We start from the raw sequence: 22,865 nt of genomic DNA, 5'->3' as shown, positions 1-22,865 counted from the left end.
ATCACCACCTGCTGGTCAGTTCGGTTTATCATTAAACTTGTCCTTAGTTATTGGCATACTGTGATATTCTGAAGTATCTCAGGTTCAAAACACACCATTAGAGACCTCTGCGCTTTGTGAATTAACAACCATCTCCAATGTGCAACTGCATAAAACTGGCCAATACACATCTCCGTATTTGGTATATTATTTTGTAAGGATTCATTCATTTCAATACCATGATGGACCTTCTCATGTATATGTTTGATCAAAACAACTTTTCTCCCAACACTGTTTTGCAAAGCCATCCTCATTGCATTGATAGTGGTTGGTGCCAAGCCTATCTCTGACCCTCCACTAACAGAGTGTGGAGATAGTGTCTACGCTGTGGCTATGCAGGACTAGGAAGAATGCACAGAGGTGATTCTAAAACAGGGGTGTCAAACTCATTTTAGTTCAGGGGCCACATCCAGCCTAATATGATATAAAGTGGGCCGGACCAGTAAAGTAATATAAACAATAGGATAAGAACTTTTGAATGAAAAAAGTGAATCCCGTAAAATAAAAAATGCACTTCAAAATGCTTAAATATCCTACAATACACACAAAAATACACTTAATTATGCTTAAATATCCTACAATACACGCAAAAATGCACTTCAATAAGCTTAAATATCCTACAATACACGCAAAAATACACTTAAATATGCTTAAATATCCTACAATACACGCAAAAATACACTTATGTTCAAAAATCCCACAATACTCGCAAAAATGCACTTAAATAAGCTTAAATATCCTACAATACACGCAAAAATGCATTTAAATAAGCTTAAATATCCTACAATACACTCAAAAATACACTTATGTTCAAAAATCCTACAATACTCGCAAAAATACACTTAGATATGCTTAAATATCCTACAATACATGCAAAAATACACTTATGTTCAAAAATCCTACGATACACGCAAAAATACACTTAAATATGCTTAAATATCCGACAATACACGCAAAAATACACTTAAATATGCTTAAATATCCTACAATACACGCAAAAATGCACTTAAATAAGCTTCAATATCCTACAATACACGCAAAAATACACTTATGTTCAAAAATCCTACAATACTCGCAAAAATACACTTAAATATGCTTAAATATCCTACAATACACGCAAAAATACACTTATGTTCAAAAATCCTAACAATACACGCAAAAATACACTTAAATATGCTTAAATATCCGACAATACACGCAAAAATACACTTAAATATGCTTAAATATCCGACAATACACACAAAAATACACTTAAATATGCTTAAATATCCTACAATACACGTAAAAATACACTTATGTTCAAAAAACGTACAGTACACGCAAAAATACACTTAAATATCCTACAATACACACAAAAATACACTCAAAATTCTGTAATTAAAATGTTTACATCTACGAATTGTACTTGAACATAACATGAACAAATATGAACAACCTGAAAATTATTTAGTAAAATAAGTCCAATGTTAACAATACTACACCTTAGTTTATCATTTATACACATGAATCACAACTTACAGATCCCAGTGAATCTACAAATACACCCAACATTAAATAACAGGGAGAATATTATTAAAATTCCTCATACTTCTCTTAAGATATTTCAGATATTCACATTTTTTTGTAAAATACTAGTCCGTAAATGTGAACATTTTTGTGTAATTTTACTTTTTTTACACTAAAACAGAGGCAAATTTTCAGTTTTCATTATTTATAGTTTATTATGATAGTATTTTACTGGTCTGATCCACTTTAGAATTAAGTGACACAAAATTATTTTAACATCCGTGATTGTGAATATTTTCAGTGTAATTTTTATATTTCACAAATTCATCCCACAGGCCGGATTGAACCCTTTGGCAGGCCGGATTTGGCCCCCGGGCCGCATGTTTAACACCCCCGTTCTAAAACATATACTATCTACATTCAACAAGTGTCTCTTCTGCTCCTCAAGCACATGTTTACACCCAAACTTTTAGGGCTTTATCACAAATACTGGATGCAAAACTCCATTATAATTGATGGTCATTTTAAAGCTTTGACATTTGTGCCAGTAAATGTGTGCCTCTGTATGTTTGCATGCATTTCTCTTTGTGTGCACAGAACAGGTCTGGGATATTAAGGTGTAATTTTATTAAATTAAGCATAGTCACCGATGGCCTGACAAGGTTTGTACATCTGCTGCTACAAACACAGTGCAGGGGGAACCAGGTGGCCTCTGTTACTTTCTAATCACACAGTGTATGCGTGTGTGTGCATGTGTGTGTGCGTGCATGCATGCGTGTATGGAAACCAACGCTACAACATAATGGCAGTGTGTATGTTTGTGTGTTTCACTGTGAACAACCATTTAATTAGTGCATCACTCTGTTTTTTTTGTTTTTTTACATCTGACTTTCACTGCAAGTAACTACAAAATACCATGTCAATTAGAATATTTGTGTTGAGATATATTAATTAAATTGTTTAATTGTCCTAAATGATCTAAATACAACAATTATATAGGAATAAATTGAAAAACAAATTATCTTCCGAAATTGGAATAAATTAGTTAAAGTCATAATGTTCCCGTACACTTTGGCCAAATGCAGTCAAACCCAAACTCAATTCAATCAGCTCTGAAAATATTCTTCTATTGTGTTTAAAAAGAGGCTCAAGAACCAGCTTTATTCTAACAAGTTGACCTGTAAGACTTATTTTTTTCTAACATCAGCAAAGAATTGTGTGTGTATTTGCTCGTCCCTGCTGCAGTTTTATCAGCCAGTATCTGGAAATAAAAACATTGTGCATTTCTTTAAAAACAGGATTTAATGCACCTGTAGTGTTTTTTATATTCACCCCAGTCATTATTTAGCTGTGGTTCCCGCCACTTCACTGTTTAGATTCACTTTCAGCACATGCAGGAGGCAGCTGTTTCTAGTGCTTTACAAACTCCGCTACAAACAGCAGGAAGAGCGTTAGCAACGTAATGGAGCATGTAGCAGCTTGTGTGTTTTGTGTTTCATGTGGATCTCATGTGTGTGTACAGTCGTCTCCTGGTCTTAATCATCTGTCTACAGTCCTTAGCTGGCTGAAATATGTGCAGATAAAGAGCGCTCTATCACACACACACACACACACACACACACACACACACACACACACACACACACACACACACACTGATGACCCGCTCTCACGGCCAACGTGACCAGCATGTCGATCACCACATGCTAACACTTTCTCTGCTACATGAAATGCTGCCTCGAGCTTCTTCCGTACACACACACACACACACACACACACACACACACACAGTCACTGGCCTTATGTATACTCTGACCACAGTCCTCCTCCTTTCCCACGCCAGAGCTGAACTTTGGACCAAGTCCAGCACATCTTCTCCACAGCTCAAACTTCCCACTTTGTCCTGCCAATGTAACATTAATTCATTTATATTTGTCGAAGAAATAAATTAGTGAATTTGTATATTGACCAAAGATACAAATCTGGTCAATCTGTGTGTGTCTGCAGTGTGTTCCAAGGGTCAGGCCGTCAGCGGTCAGTACCGTATGTTGGCTAAGAACGGAGGCTACGTCTGGATCGAAACCCAGGGAACCGTCATTTATAACAGTCGCAACTCCCAGCCACAGTGCATCGTGTGCATAAACTATGTCCTCAGGTAGGTACTTTGATCCCATTGGCTATGATGCAACCATCTAGAGTGAGATGATTAGGCTTTTGGGTAACTTTCCAGAGCAGCATTATTTCATCAGAATTTGAATATGTATTTCAACATAGAGCAGGTTCTGTAATATCCTGACTGCATGCGTAATAAGACTGTGAGAACAAAACACTAAATATACTCTTTAAGATACATCCCCATTACATAAGTGTTCATTTGTTTGTTTCGTTTTTAAGGAATTTCTTAGATAAAATTTAGAGCCATTCGAGTTCATTTCACCGCAGCTTTATGTTATGTTTCTCTCTTTCACTTTTCTGTTGTTTGTGAATATAATCATGATGCAAATCCAACTGACTCCACCTCCCTTCAACCAATCCCGCAGTGACATCGAGGAGAAGGCGATGATTTTCTCCTTGGAGCAGACAGAGTCCTTGTTCAAGCCTCACCACATGAGCAGCTTCTTCTCTTCAGGAGGAACGGGGGTGACCAGAGAGCTGGGAGATGCCCTGTTCACCAAACTCAAAGAGGAACCGGAGGACCTGGCCCAGCTGGCACCAACGCCTGGAGACACAATCATCAGCCTCGACTTTGGTCGGTATCCACGACTGTCAGGTTTTTAGTGGAATTTAATGACATTGTGAAATCAGATACGTAAATAGCCATCTAAATGTCTGTCATGGGTGTGTCATGGCTTCTCCGCAATGAAAGGAACATGATAATTTACCAAAACTACGGTCAACTATCAACTGCGCTGACTTGATTTTATCAGTTGTTACTCACCTAATGGTCTTTTCACAACTTAAAATCTCGACCAACAGTCATATTTTGTTATATATATATGTATTTTATCTGCATATCTTGTTTTTGCATTGAAATTTCATGCACTAAAGGGCTTTGTCTGTTGTCATCACCTACATGAGCTTCATCTTTCTGTACACTGACTACATCGTAGACTAGCTTAAACCCAACAACTGCAGGTTGTCCATTTACCACCTTTTTTGACTGAATAAAGAAAAATGGCAGATTCAGTTTGTTGCCACTACACTATTATTATTTTGGCATGTTTACTGCTACCCTTACCACTATGAAAGTAATACTTGAGCCTAGTTTGAACCTGTTAAGGTTCTAATTTCATTTTGCCCTTTTTTACAATATTACTTTATTACTGAATATTTTTCTCTTAAAAACTTAATCTCCTCCTCTCCTTCATGTGCTACTATGGTTTTTCCTTCATCATTTTTCTTCTTCTTTTGCATAAAGGTTGACAGTAGCCCACTGTACTTGGTCCATAATTCCAAACCAAACAAAAAATGTTGTCACACTAGAAGTGTAATTAACCACAGTTCACTTTAATCAGGACCATGTTCACCTCTATTTGTTGGACCACATTTTGGCTGCAGTTTTGTGGAAGTTTCATGCATGCTGTTTTCAATGTGTATTCACAAAAACTGTTAGTGTTTTGTTTCCATCAGTTATTATTATCTGCTTTTTAGGTCTTGTACCTCATCACTTAGGAAGTTAATTTTTGGATTCTGTTCTGCAGGTCGTCCTGACTTCGAGGAGCCCCAGCAGCCAGCAGGATTCTCCCAGGTGTCAGGAGCTGTCATGCCACCTCCAGGTCCTCCGTCTTGGTCCAGCGAGAGCCACAACCTAAACCCTTCAGTGTCAAGCCAAACTTTGGGTGCAGGTCCAGGAGACATGGCTAAAATGGCTGGGACGTTCACCATCCAGCAGAAACCCCCACCAGGCAGCGCCACCCCGAGCCTCAGTAGCTGCTCCACGGTGAGGACAATGTGAAACTGAAAGCATGAGTCAGTTAGTGAGTGAGTGGGTGGTTATGTTCAGTTCATAATTTGTTGTTTCTGTGTTCACTGAGGCCTGGGGTTAAAGGTCACTAACAGTGGGCAGCGTTTGTGAGAATAACAGGGGTGGAGATTTGGAAGAAACAGGCTCTTAGCAGTGAATAGTGCCTTTGTCAAAACTCATCTCCCTTTTCTTTTCTTTTCTTTTCTTTTTCTGTCCCCCTCTCATCACCCGTCTTTTGTCATCTTATTACCAGTACATTTTCTTCTATTGCTCATCCTCTTTTTTCCATCCCTATTCTGTTACTGTATTGTTTGGTTATTCTGTTTTTTTTCCTCCGCGCCTGCAGCCCAGCAGCCCTGGTGATTACTACAACTCTATTGAGAGTGACCTGAAGGTGGAGCTGACTGAGAAGCTGTTTGCTCTGGATACAGAGGGCACCAACAGTCCCAACACAGACGTATGTGGAAAACACTTCAAACACAGAAGTTATTAGTTTTGACAAACTGCCTAAACCTGCAGTTCTTCAAATTCCCACTTGAGGCTTCATCAGTTATGTCTCCATTGCTAAATTTCCTTATTCATGACAAATGTACAGTGGGAGAAGAAGAAAATAACTCATCCTTTTATTGAAGTTAACCTTAAAGTTATCCATACTTAAGGGGCTGCTTTGAACTGATGCGTGGGTAGCAGGCAGCTAGCTGCTAGCTGGTGAGATTAACAGCTCACTTGACGAGTTGAGCTTTAATACTTTCTGTTTATTGAATAAAATGTTGTTGTTTTTTTTATGTTTTTTCAGCTCCACTGTAGTTGCATGTGAGAGATTACTCTAGCAAGACCGTAGCAGAATTTATTACATAAAAGAGTCTCAGTGTTTAATTACACTTCCAAGTCTGTTAGCATAACTTAGCTAACATTACAAATAATTTTGTATCGCATCAAATGGTTTGTCAACTAGTCAGCTAATTAGACAGCTATCACACTTGTTAGTGTGTTTGAAAATTGTTACACATCACACACTTTCATAAAGCATAACTCTTTGTTGACATTTAACAAGTAGTTGAAGTTACTTGAGGGCTTTTAGGATAGAATAGAATAGAATAGAATAGAATAGAATAGAATAGAATAGAATAGAATAGAATAGAATAGAATATACTTTATTTTGCCATTTGCACAGAGACATAGTAGTATAGGTACATCAGAATTCTTGTGCATTTCCGTGAGTCAGAAAAGGAGTTAGAAAAAGGTAAAGATATGTCAAAAAAGACAGATACAAAACATAAACACAGCTAAAACATATTAAAAAAAACAGTTATTGCACATACAATCACAAATACACATTTGTAAAATAGACTATTATAAAAAAGGAGTAATAATGATAATAATGATAATAATAAGAGTACTGAGAGATAACAAGTTATTGCACATTTGAATTAGAATGAAAAGTACTGGGATGTAGTTAGCAGGTTACTGCACATTCAGTTCATAATATATCATAACATTTTCTGTTTAGCAGTGTGTTTATTGTTTTCTCTGTGTCTCAGCTCCCCTAGAATTAAAAAAAAATTCTGGTTTTGAACTGAGCTTGAGTACATTATGGAAATGAAATGGAAATAAAAACAAAAACTCCTTAATAAGGGAAGGAAATGTCTTGTTCTGCAGAGGGACTTGAGTGACTTGGATCTGGAGACTTTGGCCCCTTACATCCCCATGGATGGAGAAGATTTCCAGCTGAATCCCATCATCCCCGAGTCCGAGCCACTGGATGGGGGTCAGTCAGGATCCATGGGGAGCAGCAGTCTCTCCCAAAGTCACCAGGCCACCCAGCAGAGCTTCAGCAACATCGCCAGCCTCTTCCAGCCGCTGTCGTCCCCCCCACAGCCTCAGGGCCACTACCAGCCCCAGCCAGCTGCATCCTGGGCTGGAGGGGAGAAGAGAGGGTCCAGCCAGGGGACCATGGACACCCCAGCAGGACCATATATGATGGGCCACATGCCGAATTCCAACTACCAGGCCCCAGCGTGCACCCCTCTGTCTTCTATGGGAGGCCTGCAGAACTTACAGTGGCCACCGGACCCTCTGTTAACATACCAACAACAACAACAGTCCAGGGCCGCCAAGGCCTACAGAATGGACACTTTGTCAGGAGAGAACATATCACATCAAATGCAGAAGCAGAGGTGAAGTATTTCTATGTTCACAATAATGCTTTTTACAGTGAATGTAACCATTCCTACACCTCTGTTTGAATAAGCTCCTCTGTCATTGCAAAATACCATTTTACATTGTAATGAAATTTGGTTTATATACAGTACCCGAATGGTGGACTATGTTACTACTAGGGTACTTTAACAATGACATGACACTTTGTTGGGGCAGATAGTGGCATAATCTCCACCTCAGTGAAAGGGGTCACAAGCGAGTAAAATTAAAAACATATTATAAGTTATTTTAGTATAACTGAATTGAAATTGTGTGACCAAACAAGGTGAAGGTACTTTATATTATTTTATATAATGTTCTGCCAAGTGGCAATTTGACCTTAAAAAAAGAATGTTGTGATCATCATTTCTGGTAAGTTGTGTTCAATATGAGAAAACAGTGAGTATGTAAGTTATTCCATATTGCACTGCTACTAACACAAGTATCTGAAATGAAAACTGTGTCAACTAAGAAGAGAGTCAGGGTAAAATAATGCAGTTAAAATAGAATAGAATAAGCTTTATTGTCAGTGTAAAATACCATTGTACAGTGCAAGGAATTGCGGCCATATAACTGCTCATAGCGGGATTCGAACCACCGTCTCCCTCATCGCAGACCATAGTGTTACTAACTGACCTATCCATCCAAAAGATGGCAGAACTCACAAAATAACATGGGGCGAACCTTCTTTAAAATAATATTCGGATGTGAGTCGTGGGTTTAGCTTCAGTGATTGTTTATGTTTGTGTGCAGGTCCGCTGAGAATTTTTTTCAAGCCTACAGAGACATGAGTCCAGCCAGAGTGGCCATGGCCAACAGCATGAAGCGCTCCTTCACCCAGATGGCAGTGGTAGGTTTCTAATCCCACTATGCTCTTATAACTACATATCGGCTAAAATTTGCTTAGAGGTCTTATTTATGTCTTTGTGTATAAGAAATCAATCTAAGTGAATCCCCAAAGGAACTTTGTGTTGGTAAATGCAAGTTATGCAAATTTACAGGATTTCAGTTCTGTTGCAACATGTTGATGGTCATATGAACTATGTTTTCAGGTCAAAAATGTCCCATTTCATCACAATTAAAGCTATATTTTCATGTCACAAATGGCCAAGTTATATTTTAACTGAATTTACCTGAAAAACAAATATATTCTTTTAGATTCCCCAGTTTTTCTTACAAGATTATATACTACATATCGCATGTTTTATTTATACAGGCTGCAATATGGAGTACGGTGCTGATCCGTCCTGCTTATGTTACGCCAATACATACATTAAGAATGTCACACGTCACTTTTTAAATCAACAGTTTTCTAATAATAAGCATTTTTATAAAGAAATAACAATTCTATATTGTTATTTACTCTTTAGTATGATGATAAACTATACAATAAATAATTCTGATCCTAGTTTTTACACAAGGATCGTGTCAACCAACCATGTGTGACAACCATGTCACATCCGTCCACTGCCACATTTTGTGTTTTTGTGTCAGCTGTTATTGTTTTAGATCCACAACACTAACATTTATGAATAAGAGGAGAATTAGCAATAGTAAGTATATAAGTTTATTACTAATAAAGTACTGCTACTGACCAGGTCATCATGGGTAATGTCACGTCCGTCCACCAGCAAAAGTTTTCACATACACGTGCTATTCAAAATCCAATATTTCTGAAAATAGAGCTTCCACTGTCAAATAATATCAGTAGTCTGTGCACAAATGTATTAGCATTATTTCAACACAGTTCTATGCATTTCTTACAACTTTTTTTTTCTGACAAAAATGGCCACTCCCTTGACCCCCTAAGTAAATTTTAACCGATATAGAAGTACACTCAGTAGCTAACCATGTACCGACTGTTCCTATCAGGATGAAAGTAAGATGACAGATATCATATGGAAGAAGATGAGGGGTGATGGTTCCATGGATCGCTCCCTCAGCACTGGATCACTGACAGGTACTTAGAAGAACACCAAATAACAGTAGACCGTTTTACAACATTATGTCCCTCACCAAACACATGAGCTGGTGCTGTTTTCTCTCAGAATCAGGCATGGGGAGGATGATGCCGAGCAGTATCTGCCTCAGCTCTCTGCAACTACACAGGAAGTCTCAGTATCCAGGAAATGGGATACGTGGTGCAAACGACAAACACTTTCCCCAAAAGAGCAACTTTACTGAGTATAACATGCTGCCTTCTAACAAGACTGAAGGTAAAGTGAACTCAGGACAATGCACTTCTGTATTGTTTGCTGCAAAAACCATCTACATTTCAGGTTATACAAGTTTTCTGTGGAGTAATTTAAGAGTTAAACCAAATAACCCTTCACTTGAATACCTGACTATTGTTAGGATTCGCAGTTCACACACACACACACACACACACACACACCAAGGTTCTAATAATTTTGGATTTTTAATTATAGTTTAGTTTTATTTAGTTTTGACTTTTTTTCTCTAATTCATTTAGTTTTAATTAGTTTTTAGAGCAGGTTTGCTAGTTTTTATTAGTTTTCGTTAATAATCTAAATGCTTAGTTTTAGTTTAGTTTTAGTTTTGTCATATCTTTTCTCTTCTTCACCGTCGTATTCAAATAAATCCCAGACAGGACTCTGCTGCTTTCTTCCAACTAGGGATGTAACGATTACCGGTATAACGATAAACCGCGGTAAAATTGCAGACGGTTAGTATTACCGTTTAAATTCTAATTATCATGATAACTGTTTGATTAACGCACTTTTCCGGAGAAAACGCCTATGTAAAGATCTGATTTTATGTCAAATATTTGAGTGTAGTTTTAATTTATTACAATTTTAATTTTCTATGCCTATTTGGAACCAATATTCACTTTTAAAGTCTTTGAAAAGGCTTGTTAAGCATCTTTGTGTTATTTATGCAATAAATTATATACATTTTTCAAATCGGATATTATATATTTTGTTGGTGTTTATGGCCTTTTATGTTGATATAGTAGGTTAAAGTGAAAAAATAATAGGCAGATGATATAGATGAAGTTGTGCTGAAAAAATCGATCCCAAACATGGGTATAGTAAACATTTGTTTATATAGTATATAAAGGCAAAATCAAAAGTACTGAAAAATGGACAAAATATACTCAGACCACTAAGGGTTAATATTTGAATGTTTCTGCCAAGAAAAAGTGCATTGTGCCAATTATTTTATTATTATTTTTTTAATACAACTTGGTTAAATTATTTCAGTGTGTGTATTAGTACTTTTTGAACATTTTGAGCACAATTTCAACAATACCGCGATAATAATGATAACTGTGATAATTTTGGTCACAATAACCATGATATGAAATTTTCATATCATTACATCCCTACTCCCAACTTTAGTCTCCATGTTTCCAGGCAGAGTGGGGACCAGAAGACGACTGTAACCCCCAGTGATGGACCGTTAAATATCATATGGTGCTGCTAGCTAAAATTGCTTGAGGGAAATAAATCGTTTTCATATCAATCCGACATTGACAAAGACGAAAACAAAGGCAATTTTATCCATAATTTTTATACGTTTTAGTTAGTTTTGTAAACACACAATACAGTTTCAGTTAGTAATCGTTTTTTTCTTTTAATTATAGTTTTTATTTATTTCAGTTAACGAAAATGTTTTTACAATTCTAGTTTTCGTCATTTCGTAAGTTTTTGTTAACGATAATAACCTTGAGACACACACACACACACACTGCTTATACTCTATCTTTTCACTACAACTCAACATCAAGATGTAGGGAATAATAGCTGCTACAAATAATAGCTGCTTCTGTCTTTGCTGTGTTTCAGGAATAGCGAGCCGTTTGCTGGGTCCTACTTTTGATTCCACCTGTCTGCCTGAGCTGACCCGTTATGACTGCGAGGTCAACGTCCCGCTGCAGGGAAACCTTCACCTCCTTCAGGGCTGTGACCTGCTGAGAGCCCTGGACCAGGCCACTTAGAGCCCAGATTCTAACCCACCACAGACCTGGATTTACTCACAGCCCTGAATCCCCATCGAGCCCTGAGGCTAAGCTATCGGGATTTACATTTAAAACAACATCCTGCCTTATTTAGATGTTTTTGTTTGGCCCAATTGGCTGCCGTTTATAGAGCTGAGATATCCGGACCAGGTCTTATATACACCTGTATGTGTTTCCCCCACATTGTCTCAGATTGGTCCAGGTTTGGCTACCGGTGTGTAAGGGTTGAGCCTGTCATCACATCGATGACCCGGGGTCATTTAGTAGGAAAAGGTCAACATGGGACCAGCAGAGTACAACATGATGTAACACTGTGCCTGAGCTGCGTCCTGTGTTAAAACACTGTTAACATGCGACTTATCAGGTTCAGTGTAAACATCTTTCACGGGTCAGCTCTTTGTTAGGAGACGGGCTGACCTCAGGTCTTTGGTGTAAAAGAGGATTAGTGGTGTGAGATTCAAACTCAACAGTCTGCCTTAAAGCCCAGCTTCGCCAAAACGTCTACAACTGTACCCCCCCCCCCCCTTCCTCCTCTTAGGTCAACGTCCCAGTGCAGTTTCCTGCCATGGCCTAGAAAGAAACCTCCAGCCCTGTTCTTACTCATAGCCCACATCGCACACACACACACACACACACTGCGATATGGATTCTATGCAGCTCAAGCCCCCACCCTGCCTTCTTTTATATCAGTTACACATTTTACTCAAAGACCAGAAGAGAAGATATTTTACTACCTATAAAACTGAATAGAGACCATGTTCTATATGTGCAAGATCAAGATTAAGCCACAGATAAAAGTTACAGAAGAATATAGTATTTTTAATGTATCAGAATTGGATAAAGCGTGACTTTCACATCCACCTGAGAAAAAAAAACTTTATTGTAGCAAAATAGAAAATATATTTTTTTGTATCTTTTTATTGAAAACAACCTTAAAGTGTCTCATTTTAATAAGAAATTACAATTCACACATTTGACGAATTTGGTTCAGATAAAAGTTTCTGCTTCCTCTGCTTCCTCAAGATTAGGAATCAGCAGAATTGAAATCAGAAAAATGCAAATGATACACACAGCAAGCCTTTTCTACGTACATTATAGGCTACAGACGTACACACACTAACTTCAACTATTACCTACCACTTCTTGACTAAGTCACTGTTTTTGATTTAACAAAAGTAACCATGTAGTTGAGTGTGTTCATTCTTGAAAAGTCTTCATTTTAAGTGGCTCATGACGTTTGGGTCAGCTCTAATCACATATGCATTTTATTGTTATGTTAGTTATCATAATTAGCCTAATGTTTCTGTTATTGACCTGAGATATTTTAGCTTTTATCAGATCTCCCCACATTATTTAATCCAAATCAATTGACACTTTAGCGTATGTTTCTCTATCACATTTATTGTTCTTACTTTACCTACAGTTTTAGATTTGTGTGTCTGTCACTGACACAATAATAAGCATATATTGCAATATACGTACTCTACTGTAAGTTTGATATTAAGGTTTTATTTTCTGTCGTCTCTTCTTGAGTCTGTCTTCGATTTATCTAAACGTGATTCTCAGTCAGGTTTAGGAGCCTATCTCGTGTGACTACAGGGTTTTTTTTTTCATATCGTGCAATTTTTTCATGGAGCTATAGCGTATATATTGTGCAACACAGCTTGCCTTATTTACCACACTGATAGCATTTGCAAGAAATCTGACTTCCACACTATACATGTGCAGCAGATTATTTGTATATTATAGGTTTACACACTTTGACTGAATTCTAAACTGCAGTGGTGTGCACAGACAGGGTTGAGGACAGAAGCATATGACAACGATTATCAAAATATATTTTACTAATTATATATTTTGTATGTTTTGAGCACTATTCTGTATTATTAAAAGCTAAAGGTGTAGCTTAGATTATACTGTCCTTGTGGGAAGTTTGTGTCGGAGTCAGTTTTGTGGTTGTTTTCGAACATTAGCTAACTCCATTTCTATGCTAATAATAGATGGTGTTTAAATGTAGCTGCTGTAGAAGAGCAGCGGAGAAGAAATGGAAGAACGTGGTGGTAAGCACCAGGATTTTTCTGGGAAAAAAAACAGCCAAATATGATACAGATAAGTCTGTGAACAAGCTTCTTATGGAGAACAGAGCCATTCATTCATTTATTCATTTATTTCAAGCGAGAAAGCATTTTTTTCTGTAAATTGGCTTAAAATTAGATTAGATTTGATTTGATCTGTCTCTCCTTTATGTGAAGCACTTTGTAACATGTTGTTTTAAAAAGTGCTATATAAATAAAGCTTTACTTACTTACTTACTGTTTACAAGACAAATGACCTGCATGCAACAAAAACAATCAACAGAAAACATGCAGGTACAATACTTCAAATACATTTATTTATGCTCAAAAAGGACAACGAACAAAACCAGGACAACGAACAAAATCGGCCTACACCAAATTATAATAAACTCATTCACAGTATTTACATTATTTAACCAACAAATGTGTGAAAAATAGAAACAAAGTACATTCATGGTGACGTCACCACGGGTAACAGTTCAACGTTCATTTACATTATAATAATAATTACATACCAGCAATGGTAAGAACAATAGCAGAAGGTAAAGGACAACACATACCAACTTAGTGAGGAACAACAAGCACACATCAACATTGTCTGGTTCTCTGTCATTCATTTCAGTCAGAAGTGAATGTGATTTATATGTTATGACTGAAATATACTATAAATATATTATAATAGGACACTGAAATATACAGGAAACATATTCTGAACATTCTGACATTAAAATGACATTTCTCAGATGGACTTTAGGACAAAAACGACTGTTTGAGGCTTGTAATATCTCACAACACAAACGTCATCTGAAAGAGGTGAAAGTGAATGGATAGCATTTGGTAATTATACTAAAATAATCTATTAGTCAATCAATCAAAGTTTATTTATATAGCACTTTACAACAACACAAAGAAGACCAAAGCGCTTTACATCTGAAAACATGATCAAATTATAACGTAAGCTATGTTGTACTGTTGTTAAGATAACAACAGTTTAATCAAATACTATAAAAGTGCATCAAACAATGACACAACACACAGAACACATAGAAATAAGAGCAAGTACCTCTAAAAAAAAAATGAAAAACCTTGATATTAGTGGATTATTATTTTATTGAGACCTTTATAATCTGTTTTCAAATGTTCACAACTCTTAGGAGACAGGAAGTGAACCATCTGATAAGACTGGCGAAGTGTACATTTGTACATGATTTACGATATAAGTCAATGTACAGAATGTTATTAACAACAAACTGAACCGAGACTGTCATTGTCTTAATGGAAATGGAAGTGGAGTTAACCGCCGTTGATATCGACAATACAAAACAGACTCCTACAGCACGAACTTAACATAATATCCAACCTTTGAGTTTACAAGTAATGTTCCAAATTATGAAGAAATTATCCAGGTTTTTGTTTTTTTTTTTTCAGCTCAGAAAAGTTAAAAGTTAATGATGCTAATTAGTTTTTAGATATAGACATTTTGATTTGTAGAAGCAGTCGAACCCCAGGTGTCTGCGATCGTATTAACAATGTCTGTGCTGTATTTAACCCTTTCATGCATGAGTTATGAGAGCCTTAATCAAATCTCTTTAAAAAAAAAAACAACTGTTAATTACAGTTTAATAACAATAACAAGCACTTGATTTCCACTCAAACATGTTAGTGCAGATCAGGTTTATCAAGAACAGTAAAGTTACAGTAACGGTATGAATTGCAGTGTATGGGATGATGCATGCACCGCAAAAATCTAAATCTTACAAGGTGTATTTTTCTCATTTCTAGTCAAAATATCTCATCACACTTAAAATAAGACAGAATCACCTAAAGAGGAACATTTCTTTGTTGAATTCAAGCAAAAAAAATCTGCCAACGGAACAAGTTTTGGTAAGATTACTTGAAATCAGATTTTCCAGATCTATTGTCTAAAAATCAGTTCTTATATCTCACCGTAAAGTTCCTCTTTAGGTGATTCTGTCTGATTTTAAGTATGATGAGATATTTGGATTAGAAATGAGACAAATACACTTGGTAAGAGTTAGATTTTTGCAGAGTGAGTGTCCACTGTGTTGGCTGATATGGAACTAAAACAACAAAATCCATGAATATACAAGAGAACAGCTGTCCACTGTAGTGACCACTATGCATGAAAGGGTTAATTTACCCATGAGGCCATTGCAGCGACAACATGTAGCCTGAAACTGACGCACCTAAATAAGACGCAGGGGAGGGAGTTGCACATATCGCTGCATTAAAATGGATGTAAGTGTAAAATTGGACCTGAACGCTTCCCATTAGGGCATAGGTGTCAAACATGCGGCCCGGGGGCCAAAACCGGCCTGCCAAAGGTTCCAATCTGGCCCGTGGGATGAATTTGCAAAGTGCAAAAATTACCCTGAAGATATTAACAGTCAAGGGCATCAAACTCGAAAATAAGAGCATAATAACCTATAGATAATTACTCCACATTTTCTTCTTTAATGTGAATTTTTTTTTTTTTTTTTTTTTTTTTAAATGACATTATTCCTATAAATAATGGCAACACCAATTTTTTCTCTTTGATTTATTGCAAAGAATATTAAATTCTGCAGGGTGTCCCATAAGTCTCCATACATAGGAGACATAATACATATCATACATATATGGTTCTGACATGTATTTCTTTATATTTCTTCTTTATAGTTCTTCAGCAGTGGAAGACACGCATTGAAATGTGTTCCCGACAAAATGGCAGTCATATATAAGCATATTATATCAATAAAAATGGTTTATGTCAAGAAACGTTTATTTTTCGTATGTATGGAGACTTATGGGACACCCTGTAATATCCTTTAACAATAAAATGTCAATAAACGGAACAAATATGAACAACCTGAAATATCTAAAGGAGAAAAAAAAGTGCAGTTTTAACAAGTGTTTTGTGCCTTGGTAGAGCTGATCTGTAATGCACATGTATAAATCATAAGTTGAGGCATAATATTGATAAAATTGTGCTTATTTTTCTTCAGAAATTATTATTATTGTTATTATTTTTTTTAATTATTCACATCTTTTTTGTTTTGGATAGTTTGTAAAATGTAAAAATTTTCAGAATTTAAGTTTAAGTTTTGTTTTTTTTTTTGCACTGAAAAATTTGGAGTTGTCATTATTTATAGGTTTTTATGCTATTATTTTATCGGTTTGGCCCGCTTGAGATCGAATTGGACTGAACGTGGCCCCTGAACTAACATGAGTTTGACACCCCTGCGTTAGGGCTTTTAGTAAAAGTGTGTTTCAGTATTTAATCGAGGGGAGGGGAGGGGGGGGTCACTGTGCACACCACTGCACAAACAGGGCAGTGTAAGGTCAAACGAGAGCAAGCAACTGCCATAAACCTGAGCAAACGTGTACATAGCAGCAGCAGCAGCAGCAGCAGCAGCAGCAAAGTGACTTGAAAGTGGAGTATGTATGTATTTTTCTTTACGATTAGGACAAGGCCAGTTTTTCTTATGACTCATAACACTGAATGGCTGCCACGAGAAAGCTTTGATATAGATTATTAGTAGTAGTTTGATAATAAAGTTGGACCGGAGTAAGAGCAGAATCAGGATTTTTATTGTTAAAAAAATAGGAAATTTCAACCCAATTATGTGCGTCGGTTAAAAAAAGCCTTCAGTAAAAACTCATCATTTTCCTCTTTTCTTTTCAACTATTGTTCTCTCACTATTGTTTTGAGGTAATTGTCTTTATGTGGTGACCACTTTTGAGTATGAACTATAGCGCCTTGTACATGCTATGTATTTAAAAGACAGAACTAATGTTATAGCTATAGTGTTTTTAGTATTTAAGTGTTCTGGTACTTTGTCCTTATCTACCCCTGTAGATGCAGATGGATCAGATCCCTCCCAGTGCTGATTTTCTCTTGTGCTGTTCCCGTGTTGTGGCATTTTTAATGTTTTTTTTTTTTTTTTTTTTTTTTTTTTTTTTCCTTTAGAGAGTTTTATCCTAAAATATCTATTGAATCTGTTGGCTGGCCAGTACTGTTTTGTTCTTGCTTTAAGAAGATAAAACAAACAAACAAAAAAAAAAAAACACACAAAAAAAAAAAAACCTTCAGATTAAAAGATGAATATCAGCTTCACTTTTCAGATATGTAGCATTTTGAATATTGTTAAGAAGGTGAAGTTGCCACATAATTAATCACATAGTTTCCCAGTTGCGTATATAAAGCAATGGTGCTTCATAGACCATGTAAGTGTCGTTTTTAAGCTTTTATTACATCTCTTGGATCCACTAACACTGTATTTTTATGTTCTGTGCTTCATGTTATGCTGATATTTTCTTTAAAGTTTATTTTTAATCATATAATGTGCCTTATTATGACTTTATGGTTGCCAAAAACCCATTGACTTCACCCTTCAAGAGCACAGTTTGTTGCCAGTAGAGGACCTCCTTAAAATCTGGAGCACAGGTGTCAAACATGCGGCCCGGGGGCCAAAACCTGCCCGCCAAAGGGTCCAATCTGGCCCGCAGGATGAATTTGCAAAGTACAGAAGATATTAATAGTCAAGGGCGTCAAACTGGAAAATAACAGCATATTAACCTAGAAATAATGACTCCAAATTTTCTTCTTGGTTTCTTGTGAAAAAACGAATATGACATCATGGCTATAAATAATGGCAACACCAATTTTTTTCTCTTTGATTTACAGCAAAGAACATTAAATTCTGATATCCTTTAATAATAAAACGTCAATAACCTGAACAAATATGAACAACCTGAAATGTCTAAAGAAAAATATTTATAACACTGGGTTACAAAAAAATGTTTTTTGCAAGTTGTCTAGGTTTTTTCAACTGAATTAGGACCATTTTGCACCGCTAAATCCAAAAATGACATCTGTTTTTCTCAATCAGGTCAGGTTTTTTTTGCTAATTGGATTTTGAAAAGTTTGATCTTCTCACAATCTGCACCCAAACTTTATCTTGGTCACCAAGTTTAATACCAAAATAAGATTGGTAAGCACACTTTATGAAACTTGTGACTTGATTCCTGTTAGGTACAATGGTGTATTCACCGCAGATGTAGCAGAATACGTCAGGCTTATTTTTCCAAGATCTTCTAGTCGAAGCCATTTCATTCACCTGTAATATTAAAAAAAAAACATTAATCATGAATTGGCAAAAGTAAAATCTTCAGAACTCGTTTATTGCAAGAAATATGAAAGAATTTTGTATCATATGATGTGAAAATGCCCATAAATGTAAGCAAAAATGTTAAAAAGCCAATATGTAGCATAGTTCAGAAAGTTGACCTGATTGAGCAAAATTAATGTGATTTTTGGATTCAACACCAAAATTATCCTAAATCAGCTCAAAAAACTTAAACAATAAATTTGTTGTTGACCAGTGTAATGTAACACAGGTATATTAACCCTTTCATGCACGAATTATGAGAGCCTTCATCAAGATTTTTTTTTCCTGAGTGTTTTTTTTCCTCTTTAGACATGAAAAAAAAGTGAGTTTTTATGAACCTATTTATCATGGAGTTACAAAAATGTCCACTAGGCTGAACACCATTCGTTTAATTTCTGAAGCAAAGAAACATGTATTTACTGTCATACTGTGTGAAAACTATAAAAAATTTTTAAAAAATAAATTAAATTCTGCTAATCAGATTTTTTCTCACAGTTTAACATACTGTAATACTAGCTATTACTCTGATAATATGCAAAAAAAAAAAAAACTTTTGTTTTAAAAAGAAACTGTTCATTACAGTTGAATTGATTTACACTCAAACATGTTTCTGCAGATCAGGTTTATCAAGAACAGGAAAGTTACAGTAATAGTATGAATTGCAGTGAATGGGATGATACATAAACGTCCATTGTGTTGGTTGATATCGAACTAAAACAACAAAATCCATGAATTTACAAGAGAACAGCTGTAGTGACCATGAAAGGGTTAATCATAAGTTGAGGCAAAATATTGATCAGATTTTTCTGATTATTTCTTCTTATTTTTCTTCAGAAATTTCAGTTTTTTCAGGTTATTCACATCTTTTTGTTTGGATAGTTTGTAAAATGTAATGTTTTCATAATTTAATGTTTTTTGCATATAAAAAATTTGCAGTTGTCATTATTTATAAGCTATTATGTTATTATTTGACTGGTTCGGCCCACTTCAGACCAAATTGAGCTGAATTTGGCCCCTGGACTAAAATGAGTTTGACACCCATGCTCTGGAGGATAAACTGACATTGTATCTCATTCCAAATTTATAATATTTTAAATTAAAAGTGGCGGTCCTTGCTTCTTATCCATCTAAGCAGCATGATTTCCTTTTGTAGTCAGGATTTTTGTTGTAATTATTGGGAAAATGTCTAAAATTAGAGACGCAATGTCATTTTATCAACAGCATCCTAAACATTTAGCCCCTGATAGGACAGAAACCTGGTGATAAAAAGCACTAGACCCCTAATAGAACCCTCTGTAGAACCTCCTGGTGTCAAATTAGTTCAAAAACAAAAGGTTTGTAAGGTTTTTGTTCAAGGTAAAACTCATCACGTGGTGTTTCCTGACACTGATGTGGTTGAAGATGAAGGTTTAAGGGTTAGCTAAAAAAAAAAAAAAAGGATTTGACTGGATGGTAAAGGTTCTTCTGGGGGTCACGGGCTAAAGGAGACATTAGTGCCCACCAAAGTTAGTGCTTAAGTGCATATGTTGCTTTTAAAGGCTTTAAAGTAAAGGGGTGAGTGGTGCTAAAGGTGTTATAACCGGACCTGTACGCCTCGCAGGGGTAGAGACACACAAAAAATGTAGAAAACCACCCTGAAGTATTTGATTGTTTTTTATTTTTATTTAACCTTTATTTACCCAGGCAAGCAATTAACCCTCCAGTATCCGGGTGTGCCTTTTACACACACTTTGTACTTCGTTTTAAAAAACTTCATATTATTTTTCACAATTTAAATAAGGTTAGAATTTAAAAGTTGTTCATTTTTGCATGATCTTTAAAATTCTGGCCACCAACTAAAATGTGTACATTGTAAACAAAAGAAAATTACAAGACTAGCATGTATCTCTCAAGTGTGTCTAAAACGCACTATTTCTTCCATTTGATATGTATGATTAGGGCTGACCTTGATTTACAAAAATAAAATCAAATTAGAGCAGAAAAATAAATCAATCTATGATATTTAATAGTTTGATTTATAGGTGTGCATTTTACGCACACTTGGTGACAGATGCTAGTACTTTTGAACATTTGACCTAGCGCCAAAAATAATAATGCAAATGAACCAATGTTGGAGTTAATTACTGACATATGCCAGGCTGCAAAAAATCCAATAATATGTGATCCACTTTTTATGTAGTATATTGAAAAAAAAATTTTTTGTGTGTTTTTTGCATCCAAAAAAATGGTTTGTTTACATTACAAACATGGCATTTAAAAGATTAAAAAATGTGACAATTGTTGAGTATTTGGTATTTTTATTTACAGCTCAAGTTGATGAAATAGAAAAAAGTGTAAAAGAATTAAAAACAAACTCTATGATTTTTTTTTTTTTTTTGACATTATTCCACAAGTGTGCCAAAAAGGCACACTTGGTGCTTAGTAAGGGCCTTGCTGGACGGGATACCGGAGGGTTAAGAACAGATTCTTATACAAATGCAGCCTAATCTTATTGTAGGTTTTGATGGTAGGTTTGTAGGATCTGATTTTGTTGTAGGTTTGGAACTAAACTCACATTGTGATTCATTCAATTGTCTTAATCCAAGTTACCAAATTCAGATTATGACCTTCACGAGTCACCACACCCTTATTTGAATATTTTCTAGGGCACAAACATGACACCTGAGGGTGACTTTAATCTGCTGAAAGCCTGAGGTCGGAGTGACTCATGAGGAGGGATACGTCCTGCTCAGCCTGACCACTGACGCATATCCCTCCTCCTGACTCATCACTCATCTGTTTCTCCTCTTATGTCGGAGTCCCTCTTCACACTCTGGAAACACAGAGGCCAAATAATGTTTTCTAGGCTTAGCTTCCAAGAAAGAGGTGATTTAAAATACTATTAAATCATCTCTAAAAGTTCAGAAATAAATACTGATAAACAGATGAAGTCCTGACCTTGACCCGTAAATGCCTAGATCTATTTTTTGTAGTGACTTGCAAATGATTTTTAATAATATACCCTGTTTCTTATGAAGTTGAGTAAGATATTTTTGACCTCTTCTGATAAAATTATTGTGACAACGTGATTTATTTTTGATCAAGTGAGTGATTATTAATGTGTGTAAATAGGGCTAAAAATAGGAAAAACAAAACTATTCCAACTTTATAGGTAACAATAACCACAGTCCACAAATACTCCATTACAAGAGAAAGGACAGAATGCAAAATGTTACTTAAGTAAAAGTATTTTCACCAAAGTATTAAACACTTAAAAACAGAACTATTTTGTGTCAACTTCCAAATTAAATTCTTCTCTAAGGGATTTATCGCCATATATTGTTATATAATCCTCTGCATTTTGCATTTTTCCAGTGAAAACCAAGTGTTTCCTATATTTATTACAGATTAGGTAGTAAATTTGAAGTTTATTTTATCAAAAGGTAAATGGTCATAAAAGAAATAAATTTAAAGGTTATGATGTTAATGCGTCATATGTTATGTTAAAACAAACAAAACTGAAGAAAAAGTGACTTTTTCAGGATAATAAGTTGAATACGAACAGTGTCATTTGTCAAACTACATGAGTTTTACTGGTAAATCAATGTTGCAGAAGAGAATGTGGACTATAGAGACTATGGTGCATTCAAAAAGACACATTTGATGGTGCAGAGAAGCTAAGAAACCACATTTTACCTGAGGGAAATCGGTGTATTAATGGGATTAGTGGTTGAAAGTTATTAATCATTTTTAGTCAAGTATCGTAGATGCTCTTTGGTATTTTGGGGTTAAGTGTTGTTTTTTTTTTTTTTAAATTAACCCATAAAGACCCAAACATCCACCACTGACCAAAAGCATCTACTGATGGAACCTGTTGATCCAGTAATCTGATCAATTTATGTAAATAAATGGTGTAAAATGCAGTTTGTCATCTTTTCATGGTCATCAGA

At 35.7% G+C, this 22,865-nt stretch overlaps 1 protein-coding gene across 3 annotated transcripts in view; it reads left to right on the top strand.

The window, feature by feature from the left end:
* Positions 1-13,783, top strand: part of LOC115434793 (endothelial PAS domain-containing protein 1-like) — a 79,042-nt gene extending 65,259 nt beyond the window's left edge. For all 3 annotated transcript variants that reach the window (XM_030156933.1, XM_030156932.1, XM_030156934.1), the window contains 9 exons: positions 3,553-3,700; positions 4,086-4,294; positions 5,247-5,485; positions 5,856-5,966; positions 7,169-7,686; positions 8,462-8,558; positions 9,581-9,668; positions 9,757-9,924; positions 11,518-13,783. In XM_030156933.1, coding sequence (XP_030012793.1) covers positions 3,553-3,700; positions 4,086-4,294; positions 5,247-5,485; positions 5,856-5,966; positions 7,169-7,686; positions 8,462-8,558; positions 9,581-9,668; positions 9,757-9,924; positions 11,518-11,669 — 1,730 coding nt within the window. In that variant the 3' untranslated portion in view covers positions 11,670-13,783. The remainder of the gene's footprint in view (positions 1-3,552; positions 3,701-4,085; positions 4,295-5,246; positions 5,486-5,855; positions 5,967-7,168; positions 7,687-8,461; positions 8,559-9,580; positions 9,669-9,756; positions 9,925-11,517) is intronic.
* Positions 13,784-22,865: the final 9,082 nt, after the last annotated feature.

This window comes from Sphaeramia orbicularis, chromosome 15, assembly GCF_902148855.1.
Source record: "Sphaeramia orbicularis chromosome 15, fSphaOr1.1, whole genome shotgun sequence".
NCBI classification, from domain to species: Eukaryota; Metazoa; Chordata; class Actinopteri; order Kurtiformes; family Apogonidae; genus Sphaeramia; species Sphaeramia orbicularis.
This window is presented reverse-complemented; position numbering and strand designations above follow the sequence as displayed.